The sequence below is a fragment of the Solenopsis invicta genome, chromosome 16 (assembly GCF_016802725.1).
Source record: "Solenopsis invicta isolate M01_SB chromosome 16, UNIL_Sinv_3.0, whole genome shotgun sequence".
NCBI lineage: Eukaryota > Metazoa > Arthropoda > Insecta > Hymenoptera > Formicidae > Solenopsis > Solenopsis invicta.
Genome location: NC_052679.1, coordinates 18,196,770 through 18,213,553, shown reverse-complemented (window position 1 = coordinate 18,213,553; position 16,784 = coordinate 18,196,770). Strand labels below are relative to the sequence as shown.

The 16,784-nt window shown below is 38.2% G+C and overlaps 1 protein-coding gene across 5 annotated transcripts in view; it reads left to right on the top strand.

Moving 5' to 3' along the window:
- The window catches only part of LOC105207370 (probable JmjC domain-containing histone demethylation protein 2C), a 301,096-nt gene that overhangs the window by 42,124 nt on the left and 242,188 nt on the right, over positions 1 to 16,784 (top strand). For all 5 annotated transcript variants that reach the window (XM_039459078.1, XM_039459077.1, XM_026133722.2 and 2 more), the window contains exon 2: positions 15,658 to 15,909. In XM_039459078.1, coding sequence (XP_039315012.1) covers positions 15,658 to 15,909 — 252 coding nt within the window. The remainder of the gene's footprint in view (positions 1 to 15,657; positions 15,910 to 16,784) is intronic.

The window sequence follows — 16,784 nt, the reverse complement described above, 5'->3', positions numbered from 1 at the left end:
GACTATTCATGTGTTAAGCACGGATGCGTGGAAAAATGTAGATAGCGCAATATTTACAATCCTGCTAATGGACTCGCTCTATTCAATATGCATCTCTTAATGGAAAAAAGCGAGTGAATGAATGAAAATGGATAAAATCTTTAATACAATAGAACATCTATCTATATCGTACATGTATTCACACGCATAACATATACAAATATGAGATTACAATGTAACAAACTGTAATCCTAAGCCAGACAAGGATTATAAATAACTGCATATATAACATATAATGCTATATAACATACACTTAATCTTCTGTGTACTGTGTATATATAAAAAGATAGAGAACGAGAAACGGAAATATTATTAACGCATGTGTATAAAGATTATTTAAATTTTTATGAAGGAAGGTATCGCGGAATTGGTGATACGTATTTCACAATGGCTTATTCATTTACTTTTAATTTTTTAAAGTCTGCTTTTACGGATGTCCGTCCATTTACGATATTCCTCATATCGAAACGGATTATAATACAACGAAATAATGTTATTGTGAAACGACGTAAAATCTACATCGATAATATATATTGCCATTTTGCATTATCAAATCCGTTGAGAACTCTATCGAAAATCGAGTCATTCACGAAGTAGATTACGAAGTCGCAAAGTATGATTCCTCTGACAATATTCGCTGTCGTTTGATGAAGACTTTGAGAGGAAGTGCAATTTACATGATTTGCATAACAGTTGCGTCTTGCATCACTCGCTCAGCGCTCTTCTGATCTAGCGTTACGTAGCGATCTCTTCGTTTGCACCGAGACGTCTTGTGTTTTCTCGAATGATTTATTCAAGACGCCGCGCCGCCCTTACGTCCTTCTTCGCGCAACATCACCAATTTCGACTTTGTTGTACGAGAATAAGTATGCGTGCGTGCATACGTGCGTGTGCGCACAGGACTATCGCCGGGAAATCTGGTATAGAGTCTGGCGACGCCCCATGTATTAAAATGTGGCGCGAGTATACGTGTGTGCGGTTATTGATTGCTCCCCAAAGCCTACTTTCCACAAGCGCTTATTTATTTACGGCCCGATGCGATATATTTCGAATCGATGTTCGTCGTATATATGTAACGTGGGAATCGCACAAGGTTTTATTATTATTTATTTTTTCATTGGAATACAATTTGGAATATTGCTGCCTATAACCTTGGCACCACTATTGGTATCCTTGTGGCAAGTATAATCAGTAACTCACAATTGATTTCCATATATTAGTGATGCGCAATCCGCGGTTTGCGAGCCTCGTACGGCCCGCCGATTTATAGTCGAAAAGCATAAAATAAATATTTTTTATTTTACGCAAACTGTAAAAATAGAGTAAGATTATGCGATTTGCACGTCTTGGTCATTTTGAACATAATTCGTACATTTTTTTAAATATTACGCATATATATACACAAGTAGTCTTATTGAGCAGCTCTTAAGCAATTGTTTCAAACTTGAAAAACATCTCGAAAGATGCGTGCATTTTTTTCGATTATTTCAACTATACACACAGATAGATTCAAAATACGTGCACACATACACCCATCCATTCATACATGCCTATCTGTGTTTATGCAGTCTACAAGACTGCTTATTTCTGAAAATGGCTCTCCGTTTAAAAAAGGTTGTGCATTACTGATACATTATTTTAGATAAACGCGAGCGGTAGTGCATGGCAAGTGATTATTTAAACTTAATCTCTGATTAACCACTTTATGTTTCAAAGATTACTCTTTGAAATAAAAATCTACAAATAATTATTTTACATAATTTTTTGAGAACTTTTTTGTTACATCATTTTGATTTGCACATTTTTAAATATTTTACATATGTATATATGCAAATGCAGAATGGTGAATTTAATTTCATCTTTTTTCGATGCAGAAACAAGTTAAGACGAAAATATGCTGTGCTGTCTGAACTAAAACTACGTGTTTTTAAGTATTTAGAACAGCTGTCATCGGATTATATTTAAATTGATACTAAGTTAAATATTAACTTAATTTTGCTAGGTTAATAATGTGTACTTGTTCCAATATAGTATATAATATATACAGTTGTTACAAGTGCTGGAATATGCCTAATATTACTTGCAAGGATCATTGCAATTATAATTTAGGAATATTTATAGAAATTTGACAATATTATTCGATAAAAATTTAAAGTTCTGTGTTACTGACAATACATGATAATTACATGCATATTTAAATTTAATGTGATAGTGGTGGAATGGGGAATACTTGAAAATTTCGTGAGCCAAGATTGACGTAAATTTATTTTCGGATTTCTGCAGTGCATCAGATATTTATGCGTATATAAATCGCCTGTTTGTCTCTTTAAATCGTGTTAAAATATTGTGAACGATAATATAAATATACATATATCCGATGAAGAAAACGAAACGAAAAAAGATTTCCATAAAATGAAAAAAAGATTTCGTTGCTGCGATAAGTTCTTTGATAGATTAATGTAATTTAGATGGCTAATTGTTACGGTGAAATATTATTTTTTTGCCTTTTCTTGCATAACGAGGAAAATCCGATCGTCCCTAGGGAGAAAGGAAATATTGTGCTATCGGCTTGAATGCCCTATATTACGGTTCCAGCCTGTTAAAGGGGTCCATATCCGATCTTACACAGCGACCAACTTTTCGCCCATCCGCGTCACGAGTGTCCAAGTATATAACGATCGAAGTTGCACTGTCGATCAATATTTCTCCAAGTAGAACGACCTGCTTCTCTCCGTCGGAATGCATATCAGTTTTAAAACCGCGTCAGATATTCCGAATCACTGCGACAGACCGTTGCTAGCGCGAAATTCCCGAAATATTCCCGAAATGTTACACAGAGTTTAAAAAATATACCAGACGCGATCAATACCTGCAACAGCTGTACTAAAGACTGCAATTTTGCCAGCTGTGAAGATATTTTATCTTCTATCCAATCGATACGTTCTGCGAATCTAGACCGTCATCTGTGTGAAATATATGTTGCATTTAATATGTGACTAATAATATAATGCCTGATGAATAATTCAATCGTAATTAACTGTGCATATGTTTACTTAATCTTTCTGACATTTATCTCTAATGATGTAATGAAAATGATAGCTGCTTTAACAAAAAGTAATTTATTTGTTGAAATATTGATCTTATTTACAACAATTAATAATCATGATTTATGCTTTTGCTAATTATTCTGCTATTATAGTATTATTTATCAATTAAATAATACTGATATACGTATTAATTATTTGTTATTTTTCCCGATACACTTCTATAAAATTTTTTCATACATCGTAACTGATCCAGAATCTTCAAAAGTTTTCTATAAATGCTCTGAGTGACATGTCCGACGAATCCGAAGAATGCATCAGCTCGCATTGGTGCGATATTCGCGAGACACCCGATATATATAATCAAGTGTTTGAACGGGGCTGCTCGCCAGAGTTGAAACCGACCGACCGACCGACCGACGCAAGGTCAGGCGGTGGCCTCCAACTTCCGGTGGTGGTATCCCCGCGTACACACGGGCACACGCCGTCATACGTACGCAGACGGAAAAGAGGGCACCCCTTCCCTCGTCGTCGCGCGGCCTATTCCTTTCCTTTACGTCCTTCCTTATTCCTCTCTCCTTCTCTCCAACCACATTTCGCTCTCTTTCTCCCTCTCTCGTCGACGAATCATACGAGACGTAAACGCCGACAAGCACACACGACGAAGTCCACAATAGCGCTGACAATAGGTACATGTGTTGACAGGTGAGAGAGAGAGAGAGAGAGAGAGAGAGAGAGGGGGGGGGGGGATGACAGAGAACCGCGTGTGACACCGAGAAGTACCGACAGGCGGAAAAGCACTATAGAAGTACAACTAGAAGTTTGACCTGGATGGGTATCGAGATAGACGGGAGGGGCGGCTGGGACGCAGGAGGGTGGTATCCCATTGGGTGACGAACTATTGTTTCCACGCGAATGCATGTACAAAGCGATTTTCCGAAACGCTTCACTGTGCCGCAAAAATACATTCAGACTTCGTAACCGCGGATGACCGAGTTTTGGGGAAAATTATGTAGTTTTCCCTTTTGTTGTATTTTTAAAATATTTTTTTCTAATACCGAGCTACTGTGCTTTTTTTATATTTTTGTATGCGGACAAAAGTTTTGTGTGAAAAAGTTTGGAAGAGGAACAATTTACAAAAGCAATATTTTTATTACATATTTTTATTGTATTGTATTACTCCAAAGTTTTTTAATCATAATACGCATGACGCGCGCAATGTGGTAAGTAGTTTGGATGTTTTTTTTCTTTAAATATAACGGTTATTTTGCATGACCTCCATTCACTATAATTCCACGTTTTAAAGATCTCCACAGAGATCGGAAAACAAAGGCATATGTTGCTGCGCGTGGTATGCATTCCTTCCCATATATTTTTCTCAAACAAAAGGAAATTTTTTAAAATTTTGACCTAGTTTTATTTCTATCGTCAGTGAGTGATTTATTATGTTGCGGCATTTGATATAACTGTGATAAAAATAATTAAAATATTGATTAACGACGAGACTGAATCTCGTACAATCTACTTTTGAATTGGTCATTGATTTAATTAAATATTTATTATAAAGAAAAGATTAGAAGTTATAAATCTAGTCAGTTAAAAAGTAAATTATATTATTGCATGTCGATAACATTTCGTGTTGCTCTACTTTTTATTTTGAGATTAAGCCCGTGTTATAAACAATCTATTAATTTGTGTCAGATTTCAGGATAGAATTCTATTTATAATTTAATGTAAATAGAAGCTACGATATATAGATATTATTTTAATACGTATTTTATATCTGCATGTATTTTTCGACTCTTCAAATATTTCTCACATACTTTAGCGCATAAAATTACAAATAGAATTCTATTCTGAATTCTAGGACCATTTATACATTATTTAAATCGAGATTTGATCCATTTTTTTATAGAATAATTTGCGAGTAGTTACCGCGTTAAACTTTTTCGTTTTTCATTTATCGAATTCCAGCAATCGCAATCTCGGATGCATCACGCAACATGGGATGTCTAAAAGCGCGCGGAGAAAGAAATAAGCTCTTTGCAGCATTTGCTGTGCTCACTTCTTCGAGCATTCTAACGCGCAACTACTTACTACTGACGGGCAGGTCCAGAAAGAGGTCACCATCACTAGCTAGCGTTGCGCGCCATCGTTCTCGTCCTCGCTACCTTCATTTCTCGGCGCCTCTCTCCTTCTCTCTCTCCCCCTTGCTCATTGACTCTCACGGAACCATGCACACTGCACTCACCAATGCAACTACTCTCCATGCACTCAGCAGCTTCTCTTCTCGCGGCCTATTTTCGCGAAAATACGCGAGCACCGCGGTATTAAAAAACAAAATCCACGCGGAACGGCAGAGAGCCGATGAATTAAAGAGAAAATAAAAAAAGAGTGCTCGAGATTTATTATTCTGTGATATAAGAGCAAGGGAAAATGAATATTCTTCAGATTTACTCTTGACCGTAGGTCACACAGAATAACGGATTCAAAATACATGAATAGATATAGAAATGTATTTTCCATATTAATAACCTTAATAATAAGAAATATAAAATTTGAAAAGTTGCATTTTATGAATAATAACCACCTTTGTTGTCTTTGTGTATTGTGCAAGAAACGGAACGTATAACAACGTAAAAGGTAGCGGACAGGCAAAGGACTGTGAGAAAGCTCGAAGTGCGGAAAGAGAAGAATGCTGAGCAAGGATGAGAAAAGTGAAAAAAAATTCTTTTACAGAGAGAACGCACTTTTCCCTTCCTCTTTTTTTTCTCTGTCCCACCCTCTTTCAGTCTTCTTCCCTCTTTATCTTTATCGTTCTCTCTACTCCTTTTTCGCGTAACTCATTCCTCTCTCATCTACTCGCAATTCCCGGGGAAATAGGGCTCGTATTTCAAGAACGCACTCGTCCGTACATGCGTGTGTCACGCTCTGTCCGTACGGACGTGCGTGCCTCTCTCGGATGCACACGCGCGCCCGCACTCGATGCACTTCGCGCGGGCTCTTCATCGACGATGACTCGTGTGAGTTTCGCGTGCAAGCACGCAACAACGAGAGAACGCCCTTTTTATCCGATCGCGTTCCCGCACGTTTCCCGCGTTACCCTTTCTCACAGATAACACAGCTCGCCCTTCCCACTGCTTCTTTTTTCTTTTTTCTCCGTTTCTTTCGCCCTCCCCCCACCCTCTCCGACAAAAACGAAATCTCGCCGTGCGGCGGGATATATCTCCGCTCTGCGTCGCTGAGACTCCACTTTGGGCTCGCACAGAACGAACGCTGCCTTTGTTCCCGGTAAAATGACGGAGATTTTTGTGTAAATATCCCGACGTGTGTATATACCGCGCTGAAAGCATTCTTCTGTTATCGTCATTTCGACGTGCGTAGTTGCATTCTGCTCCGTAAATTATAATCGACGTCGTCGGCAATATATCGTATGCTCGATACTGTACGCAATAAATATCTCGATTATTGTGAAACCGTTTATTACAGTGGATATCGACCTATAATGGACTGCAGGAAATACAAAGCTGAATGTTACTTGCTGAAACGTTAGAAAGTATATTTTGAAGAACAATAAGCTGGATAGGATGATAAGAGACTAGTATAAACTGTTCTTGTTTTTGAGTTACACTTATATGAATCTCTGAAAGAAATTTTTTTTTCGATTTGATTCTACACCGAAGAAAAGATTCTTCTAAATTTCAATAAATATTTATTTTAATAGTACTAATGAATTTATATAATTTATTTACGGTACATTAATATTTTCTATAAGAAAAAATAATACTTAAATTGAATTAATGGTTCTTGTGTTAAACAAATATGTACATGTATTCACATTTAGTAAATATTTCATTAGTACTATTTGAATAAATATTTATTAAAATTTTTCCCTCAGAGAGAGCGTACCTCGCTAATAGGCAAATCGTCATTTGCACATACGTTAAGAGTTTAGTGAAATCATAAATTGAATCAGTGAAAATTGAATCAGTAAAAACTTTGAATATTTTGATGGAGCTCGCTTTGATCGTCATAAATCAAGTTGTCGTGCAAATCGTCAAAAAGATAAGGAGCGCCAAGACGCTGCCGAATGCGAGTTGCATTGCGCGCATCATCGCTCGCGAAATCGTACGTGCATTCGCGAGCCCCTCTATTCCCGGCTGCGCGCGCGGAATGAATAAGAGCAAAACTAATGACGCGGTGAGAGATTCGGGACGGTAACGGTTCCATCGTCACCGGCGCACAGCGCTGCTGAATAACTGTCAGTGCCGGCGGCGTGAAATGAAGAAAGAGCCTGTGCGACCCGATGAGAACGCGGACTCCCGCGAACTCGTCGTCTTTCGTTTGTCTCTCGTTTGTCTCTCGTTTGTCTCTCGTGCACTCGCAATGTAACGCGGCCGCGATGCTTTCAGTCTGAGAGACGCGAAGAGCGCAAACAGGTACGCGCGTTTATTCCCTCGAGAAAAAAATGCGAGACAACAATCGTGCGATCAATTTAAATTGAATTAGTCGGAAATCATTGCTTCTGATGAAATCAATTTTTTTCTTCCTAGTCAAAGGCAATCCTTGTATTTCTACCTTTTCATTAGGCGTTTAAAATTCCTTGTCGTAATTTCACGCTTTCCTTCTATTATGAAGCTTTCGCGATTCGCATTTCCGAGAGAAAGAGAAAGAGAGAGAGAGAGAGAGAGAGAGAGAGAGAGAGAGAGAGATTATTGCAAACGTTCTACATTTTCAACTCTCCGTTATTCCGTGTGTTCTTGCCGAAATCACGCCGAGCAATTCACATTTGTCACGCCAACGAGGGTTTGTGTTTACTTACAACACAATGTGTAAACAGGTGCATCGTTTCACGCACGTTGGAAAAATTTTTTGTTCCACTTGTTGATTCGACTCGCACTCCAGGGGCACACGTTATTTTAAACGGATGAAGGCCCGTCGTTCGTTTTAATAACCTTGTTACGCGCCGTTTTACTATCTATGCACGTTAATTGAATTATCGAATTATTTTCATTACCATTCGAAACAAATTGATTGAAAGATCATCCGGCTGCATCCGCGGTATTCGCAACAATTTGCACAGTAATATAATCGTTTCTGTTAAAAAACGATCTCTGCTCGATCTCTCGCAGTGATTTAAAAATCTCGTCGCGGCGTTCGATGATCACACGTATTAATTATCTCGAAATCGCGGAAAAGAAGAGCATTGGACGTTGTTTACATGTAATTTACGTCGACGAACTCGCTACCTTTTTATTGGCAATTCATTTTACGCTTTCAATGGAAAAATGTCGTAACCATGTAATTGACGTTTTCTTAATTATTACAGCACAAATTTTTCCGATAATCGATACTTTGCCCAAAAAACGACACGTAACTTTCCTCTCTCTCTTTCTCTCTCTCTCTCTCTTTCTCTCTGCTGGGCTTTCCCCTCCTAATCTATAATTATTTAAATTGAAACTTTTTGATTAGTAATTTAAATTGACTTCTTCGTTTCGCTGCGTACGATTGCGACTTTTGGAAAGCCGATTTGGAAAGCAACTGTGGTTTCTATTCCATTGGTGTAGTTGCGGTTTCTCCTTTATTGTATTCATGACGTCACAGTCGTTGACTATTCGTAAGCGCCGGAATACGCTTACGTGCGAGGGAAGTGGCATAACAACTCGACATTAAGAGCCGGCAGAGCGGACAGCTAGTCAGTTTTTGACTGACGTGTCCTCCAATTTAGTGTTTAACGATAAGGCTACAGAAAGCGTTGCAAAAATAGACTTGAGATAATCAACCAGACGAATCGATGCGGAAAAATGGGAAATAAAGAAGGAAAGAAATTTAGATTTTTTTTTATTTGCATTTGCTGCCACAGAGTACTTGAATGAGAAAAGTAGCACTTCTATAAATATGGCTACCATCGAATAAAGAAATGTTATTTTCTGCTTTCGATCATCGTGACACAAAATGGAATAAAAAGTTAAGGGTATAAATACCGTTTTATTCCCAATAATTTGCGACAAGTTTCATTATAAGGGTATAAAAGAGCTCAGAGAGAGCTAGACTGTGATAACTTACCGTTGAATTATCGTATAGATCGATATTGCAGGTCAGGTCTTCTATATATTTCTTATTTTAATTTTTCAAAGAATAGTATTGATTTACATATTTTTCTAGAGAGTTAAGCAAATATTTTTTTACACTGAAAGAAAAATTATTGAATTTTAATAAATATTTGTTTGAATATACTTGCAATGAGATATTTACTTACGGAACGTAAATGTTTGTTCAATAGAAAAAAATTGATAGTTAAATTACATTAGTGATTCTTGTACTAAATAAATATTTACATTTAATAAATATTTAATTGCAAGTACTCAAGTCAAACAAATATTTATTGAAATTTAGTCATTTTTTTCTGTGTATTTATATCATTACCGAATAATGATATTAAATTGCTCGAATATTAAAGAAATAATTATTGATAAGATACATTTCGTATAAGATCGTAGTTAAATTGTAGTACCAAATTACTTAATAAAATAAACGAGGAAGTTATTTTTATCTTTGTGGAAGTACAAGGATATAAAATTCTAATTAAGTGTCTGAGAATAGACTCACTGAGCTGCAGTTAGCCGGATCGCGAGTTTAATCCTTAAGTACGGGGATAAAATATAGTGACACTTTTACTGAGGTTGGTCTCTGGAACATCGATTCCAACAAACTGGAATAAAATTTTTTTCGCGTGGTTCCACGGACCAACCTCGAGGGTTAATGGCGTAATAAAATAAATTTTAATGAGTATTCAAAGGGTCTTTAACTTGATGCGATCACTCGCGTTCTCCGTCAGGAATGATCGACAGCAGCGGGGCTGCGTGCGAGTTCGCCCGAAACCGTCGTTTCGGCCTGACAGGATGCGACAGCCGAGGGAAAGTTCGCCTCACGCGCTTCTGACAAGCGCGCGCCGTTTCCACTGCGAGTTCTCTCGCGCGGCGGGAAGGGAAATCGCGTTTCGCGACAGGCACGGGGAGAGCAGGTCGAGGGTGTATATATATGTGTGTGTGTGTGTGTGTGTAGAAACGAGAGACGCGACTTACGTCATCGCGTCCCCCGCGGATCGAATATTGGATCAGCGCGGCGCGTTGTTACGACCGGCGAACAAGGCCGGCGAAATAACAGGAAGCCGGCCGGCCGTATCGATATGTGCACGCGCACGGCGCTTGACAGGATATTGACGTGCTGTGCTCTCTTTCTTTCTCTCTCGCTCTCTCTCTCTCTCTTTCTCCTCTCTTTCTCTTCTGTGTTAAAACCCTCGCTTGGATAGTTGGCATTCGCATATTCTGTTCTCGCTCGCGGCCAACGAGGCCAAAATGGAAAAATCGATGTCGCTGTGAACAAGGTCGCGCGTCATCCCCGTAGACCTATAAACCTTTCAAGAAAAAAGCCGCGAAACGGCTCGTTTAATTAAAAACCTCCTTTCCGCTCTATCAGTTAAAGTCTCATGGGATGACATTAATATTAAACACACTATTCGTAATGCTTTTTTTAAAACCAGTAACGTGAAAAGTAGTGAAAGGATTTTGGAATTGATATATTCTTGACAAATTAAACTGGTACCATTGAATATATTTTTATATAATACAATATAATGTAATAACGAAATTATTATTGATAATACGTTTGGAACTGTCTTGCTAGTACTAATTTTCTAAATGCGATATCTCGGAATACGATTCTGCGGTATTAGCAAAATTAGGCTCGAATGTCTAATTGAGTGTTCTAATTTTAGCATGATAACTGAATATTAATAACGATTTTATTTATACTTGACGTACATACTTCTCGTTAAAATATGTTATAACTGTCAAAGAAAGTGTATTTCTTTTCTTTGAAACCTTCAATAAGTGAGAAAGTGGCATTAATTGACACGATATCGCTCTTTCGAAAATAAACTTAATTAAAAAGTCCCAAATGTTCAATTTTGTAATTTTAAAAAGTTAAAAATATATTATGATAATAAATACAGTGAAAATGTTAAAAGATACGTGTTCTAAAAATTGTCTGTCTTTTCAATGGTAATTCTTCTGCAATAATTAATTGCAATTGATAAAAGATTTATTTTTCTCGCGAGAAAATAAAATGTGAGGAAAAGACAATCGGCAATTTTTGACTTACATTTGTTTCTATTTTGACCAGTTTGTATCGTAGGGGTTGACATCTGTTTCTTTTCTTTACAAGTACGTGTCGTATATTTTCTTGGTACTTCTTGCCGAGTTCTTAGGGGATTTCATATCGCGTAGTATGTAATAAAATTCTGTCTTACCTTCTTTCTTCTATTCAAGTTTCGATATAACAAGAAATAATAAAACGTTTTCATCATTGCAACTTATCATGTGCACGTTTGTTTATTTTTACGCATATTGTTTAATTATTTACGTATACGTTGCGAGATATTATCGCAGATAATTATAATTATACTTTTATACTTACAATGTCTCTTATTTAAGATATTATTTATAATTTTTAAATGAAACAAAATCTTATATTATTTGCACACAATTTTCATGTTAATTATTGACTATGAACGTTTTCGTTGAAAAACAGAATTGGCTTCGTCTATTTCAAGATATATAATTCATCAATCAAGATATATAATTTTGTCAGTTGTTTTAATTAAAGATAACTTAAACTAGGTCTTGTTTTTAATTAAAGATATTTTCTTTGACAATCAGAATCTTCAAGTTATTTTAAGCTTCTTTCATGTGTGTGAATGAGAGTGTCTCTTTCTCTTTCTCTCTCCCCTCTGTTATTATTATTATTGTACTTAATTATCGAGCATCATGTCTAGTAGACGATGATTAGTGGAACGAAGCCGCCCAGTTCCTAATCTCCGTCTGGAACAAGCGCGAGTCTGGTACCATACTGTGAGCTGTCTGGTAGTGGGGACGCGAAAAGGGACGAGAGAGGGAAAGAACGACGCTTAGAACTGGAAGGGGATCGAAATCGGTGGAGGGAGACTATCCGTCCATGGTCGTAGGAGAAGGTTGTGGTAGGTCGCAATGGCAAAATGGCCGGTCTGGATGGTTACCGGGGAAACCATCTGGGCGGTGCTTGGCGTTCACCAGAGGCGGAGCATGATGGCCTTGGCGGCCATTATGATCCTCCGCTCCGAGAGATATCGCCACCTGGTGAGCGTCCCCTGAAGCCAAGGGTTAAAACCAGCCTTGGTACCGGGAATATTGTCGCCACCCCTCGGGACCGTCTGGGACACGGACGAGCGAGAGATCGTTCTTGCATTCTGGGATAATTCTCAATCTCTGGGCCAGTTCTGGAATTCGTGTCATGTGTCGTAAGATGGTTCGTTCTGGTTATTTCAAAACTGGTCATTTCGTTCAAGTTGCCTTTTCCAGAGACAGCATAAAGTTCTACTTTGACTTATTTAAATATTGCCAGCAAATTAAAAATTTATTTTTCTATTCTACAAGAAAGAAAATATAGGATTCTTTCTATTGTCATCAATTACGATTACAGGAATATATCAAGGAATTCATCGATCATCATTAATATCATTAACAACACTTCTTCTTTAATTATGTTTTTTGGAAGATTTGCTTGAAATTATTTTCGCTGTTTCAAAGAAATGAGAGCAATTGTGCTATCAACATTGATTCTGTCTAATCGACAGAGTTTTATTGACGACTTAATATTGCAGGTTATTCTTTTTTCCACTTCTCTGAAAAATTGATTGTAATTATATTACATTATAATAATTTGTTTATAGATTGTTACAAAGTAATAATCTGCATTAAATTAAAGCAGTAGTTAAAATATACTAAAATAGTTCTGAAGCGAAACCTAATTTAAAGAAATAACGATGCGGTATACTTTTTTCGGACGGTATTTGTAATAAAATTGTCTGATTTTGCAAAATTATAAACAGTTGTATGCCAAAGAATATTATTTTGTATGTTGTAAAAAAAAAATGTTGGATTTAATATAGAACTGCGTGAAAACAGTACGAATATTATAATACTATTTAAATCAAACTCTGGGGAAGTATACTTTACAATGAAAGTGATAATATGGAATTCACGATTCTTGAAATCCTCATGCCAAAATAATTCCCGCGATTTTTTAAGTCGCCATTAATATCTGCGACACGCCACGGCGCGGGCGTTGCAATGCGAATTCTGGATAAACCGGGAAGGGATTCGTCGTTGCGCCTTGGATTACGTCGTCCGGGCGGCATCCCCGATGCGCGGATAATCCGGACGCGCGGGACGGAAATATAGAAGAGAGAGAGAGAGAGAGAGAGAGAGAGAGAGAGATTCCTGCGAAAACAGATTACAATTCCTGACATAGCCCCGCCGGTGCCGAATGCTCCCGCGATTCGGATTGCGTGCCAACGACAGCGCTATTAAACGCATCGAACGGGCGAGCGAGCGCGAGATTACGTTATTATTAATCATCCGTGTATCGTTTACGCGGCGCGTCCCTCGTCTATTATTAACGGCCGTTGCGCCCCGTAGATATTTACTTATTAATTAACCGATTAACGTTTCGCAATTATGCGCCGTCACGCTCCACTCGCGTACACGGAAACCGCGCCTCGCTCGTACCTCATCTCGCGTTTCTTGCGCGTTCGATTAATAACGGCTACGAGCCGTTATTATTGATGCCTGCGATGTGCCACGGTGCTGTTTAGTATCGGAGTTTGGCCAACCCGCCGTTCCCAGACACATTAATTAATTTCCTACGGTCGTACAAATGCAAATTTATTCAACGCCGTTTCTTTCGATCATGAAAAGATAAGTGGAACCGATCAATGCGCGCGCACGCGTCAATGCTAATAGGTATACAATTATCAGCTACATTACTGGCGTCGATAAATTGAGTCATCGCGTATCTCTATTGTTTATTTATAGAATATCTTTCCGATATGTGTTTTATCGAATCATTTTATATCAATGATATTTCACACATTCCGCGCATTTTATTTTTATTGTTTATCACGAATCATTTTCTCTTGGTATTGAAACCTTTTGGCAAATTTTATTACATGTCTTATTATACGCGATATAATTGCAACGCCCAATGCATGGTATCGGCCAGATACCGAATTGAGTATTTGCGGTTACGGTGTGGCGATTTCTACGAGCGCGCTCCGCCCGTGAATGCTGATTTATCAATTAATTGGCTGACGCACCGTGACCGCGCCGAGTCACGCTCTCCCCTTGCGATTACGATGACCCCAGTGCGCTAGACAGGCGAGGGGGTGGCGCGTTGCACGATATTCCAAGGGAATCTAGAACCGGATACTCTTCGATGTCTATAAATATAATACGCGTACAGTCTTACGCCGTGGAATCTTTCCTCATCCATATTGCGCCAACGGGCATCTCGTGATGTCGATACAACCGTTTTGTAATTATAAAGTTGAAGATAGAAATTATTTCGAACATTCAGGAGTTCTGCGTGTCGTGTGCGAAAGTGCTATCAACATTTTTTTTAATTATCTTACGAATGGAACCTAAACGTTATAAGAAAGCCCGCAGCCTGTAATCTAAATGCACATTTATGTCGAACTCGGGAACGGGGAGGCGTGTATTTGAATTTAGGTTAAAATTAAAGCGTGTACGCTTTCGCAGAGGCCACGAGACGCGGAATGACTATCCGTCATTTGATTCGGTGAATCGGGCAGCACCCCGCACGCGAAATCCCGGTCGCGTTGACAAAGCCCGAGAGTAAACCGAGCGTGCGGATCCTGCTACTTCCCGCCTCCTAACCCTCTCGTTATCCTAACAGCTAGCACTTTCTGCTCCAGGCCAGAGGTTATGAATAATACATATTAATTGCGCTATTCCCACGTACACCGTCATCTCGCCCTCTGTATAAATATGTACGGCATATTCGAGACAATCTCGCCATCGACGCGCCAATTCGTTGCGTGCGTTTCTGGAGGAACGCGAACGAGAGAGGCTCGATAAGCGCGCATGAATATCGCGATAATAGGCGCTGATAATTAACTGGGTGGTTGTTACGTGGATAGCTGAAAAGGTCCCGCCCCGTGCATCGTTCGCATGATAACCGCTCGTTGTCGAGAACGGTTTAATCCTTAACCCCTCGTGATTCCGTGGAATAAGTAGAACCTACACAGATTCCATTTCATTATGTAGCACCTGCTATTTTGAAAGCCTCTAATTAACAGCGGACACGGTATATACTGTTACGTTACAATTAAAAAACAAAAAGTAGTTATGCGGAGAACTGTTCTTCGTAATGCTGTGTAATTGAAGGGATTATTTGCGAAATGGGTTTTGTCAAAAAAATTAAAGGGATGTGTAGCCACCACATTCTGGGATATTATATACCGCTGCAAAATATTGTTATTATAACCGTGAAAAATGATATACATGGATAACGCTTATTTATGAAAGTTACATCATTAAATATTATCAATCTATATTATTAGATCGTTAAGAGCGTGAACGTCACGGAGACTCCGTTTCCGAGGCTTCTCATCGTCATAGTCGCTTTAATATATTACGTATGCACTTAATATAAGCGTTCGATCATGTGCTTGCAGATCCTCGTAGAGTACGACGACGTCGAGTGGCAAAGGAGGGAGTGGCTGTCACCACACAGGGATGCCGTATTCTCCTTCTTTCTCATTGAACGAGGTCTCTACTGGGCCGAACGACCTGACCCCAGGCACGCCAGTCTCATCCCCATCGATCATCACAATCACGCGAACAATAACCACCATCAGCACCGCATTAACGGGAAACCGCTCAGGGGCGCCACGGCGGTCGCCGACACCGTTGCTTGGCCAGCTCTCGTAAGTATAAATAGACTGTATTTATATCTTTCACAGATGTACTCGCGAATTTTTGATCGATCTTATCTCAATTTTTTTTTTGCAACGAAGAAAGAATATTGAGACATTGATATATTTTTTTTTTGTACCAATTTTTCCATCGCGTTACATTTAATAGTTTTACTTAGCGAATTAAATTATGGAGATATAAAAGCCCAAAAGGGAATCAAAGATTGAATATTACAAAATTTAAGAGATTTCTTCTGAAATTTTCACTAAACACGATTTAAAAGCGAAAGATAAGTTTCTTCTCTTTTACTTTTATTACAAATTATAAAACTTTTTCGCCTTGTTCAGAAATATAGATTACAAAAGTTGTACGATATTGAGAGAACATTTTTATTACAATTTAAACGTTATACGATGTATACGCATACGATATTCGCATGTAAAATTCCGACAATAATCTGTCACGTGTAATTTTCTTCGAATTATATAGAGAAACTGTCACGATTTATCATTTTTAATGCAGATCTCTCATGTTTTAACGATGATAATTGAGGAATGCTCGCGATCCCGTTCGAATATTAATCAGTGGTGGTTAATTAATGAAATACTCGATTCTCCATTCCTGTTGAATAAATTTTACAATCGACACAATTCGACCGTTACAAAACATACTGCCGCGTTCCATTGGACCGATGCTCTTTTTCTCGTTAAAATTTTAATGCTTCGATTGAGCGGGCTTAATTATTTTGCGAAGATTCAATGACGCAAAAATAATTACATTTATATAATTTTTGCTTTCTGTGCGGTTTTTTATAAAGGAAATTCTAAAAGGTCTGAATGCAGCATTGTATAAATATTGTCAAAACATCACTGCTGTGATCGTCAAT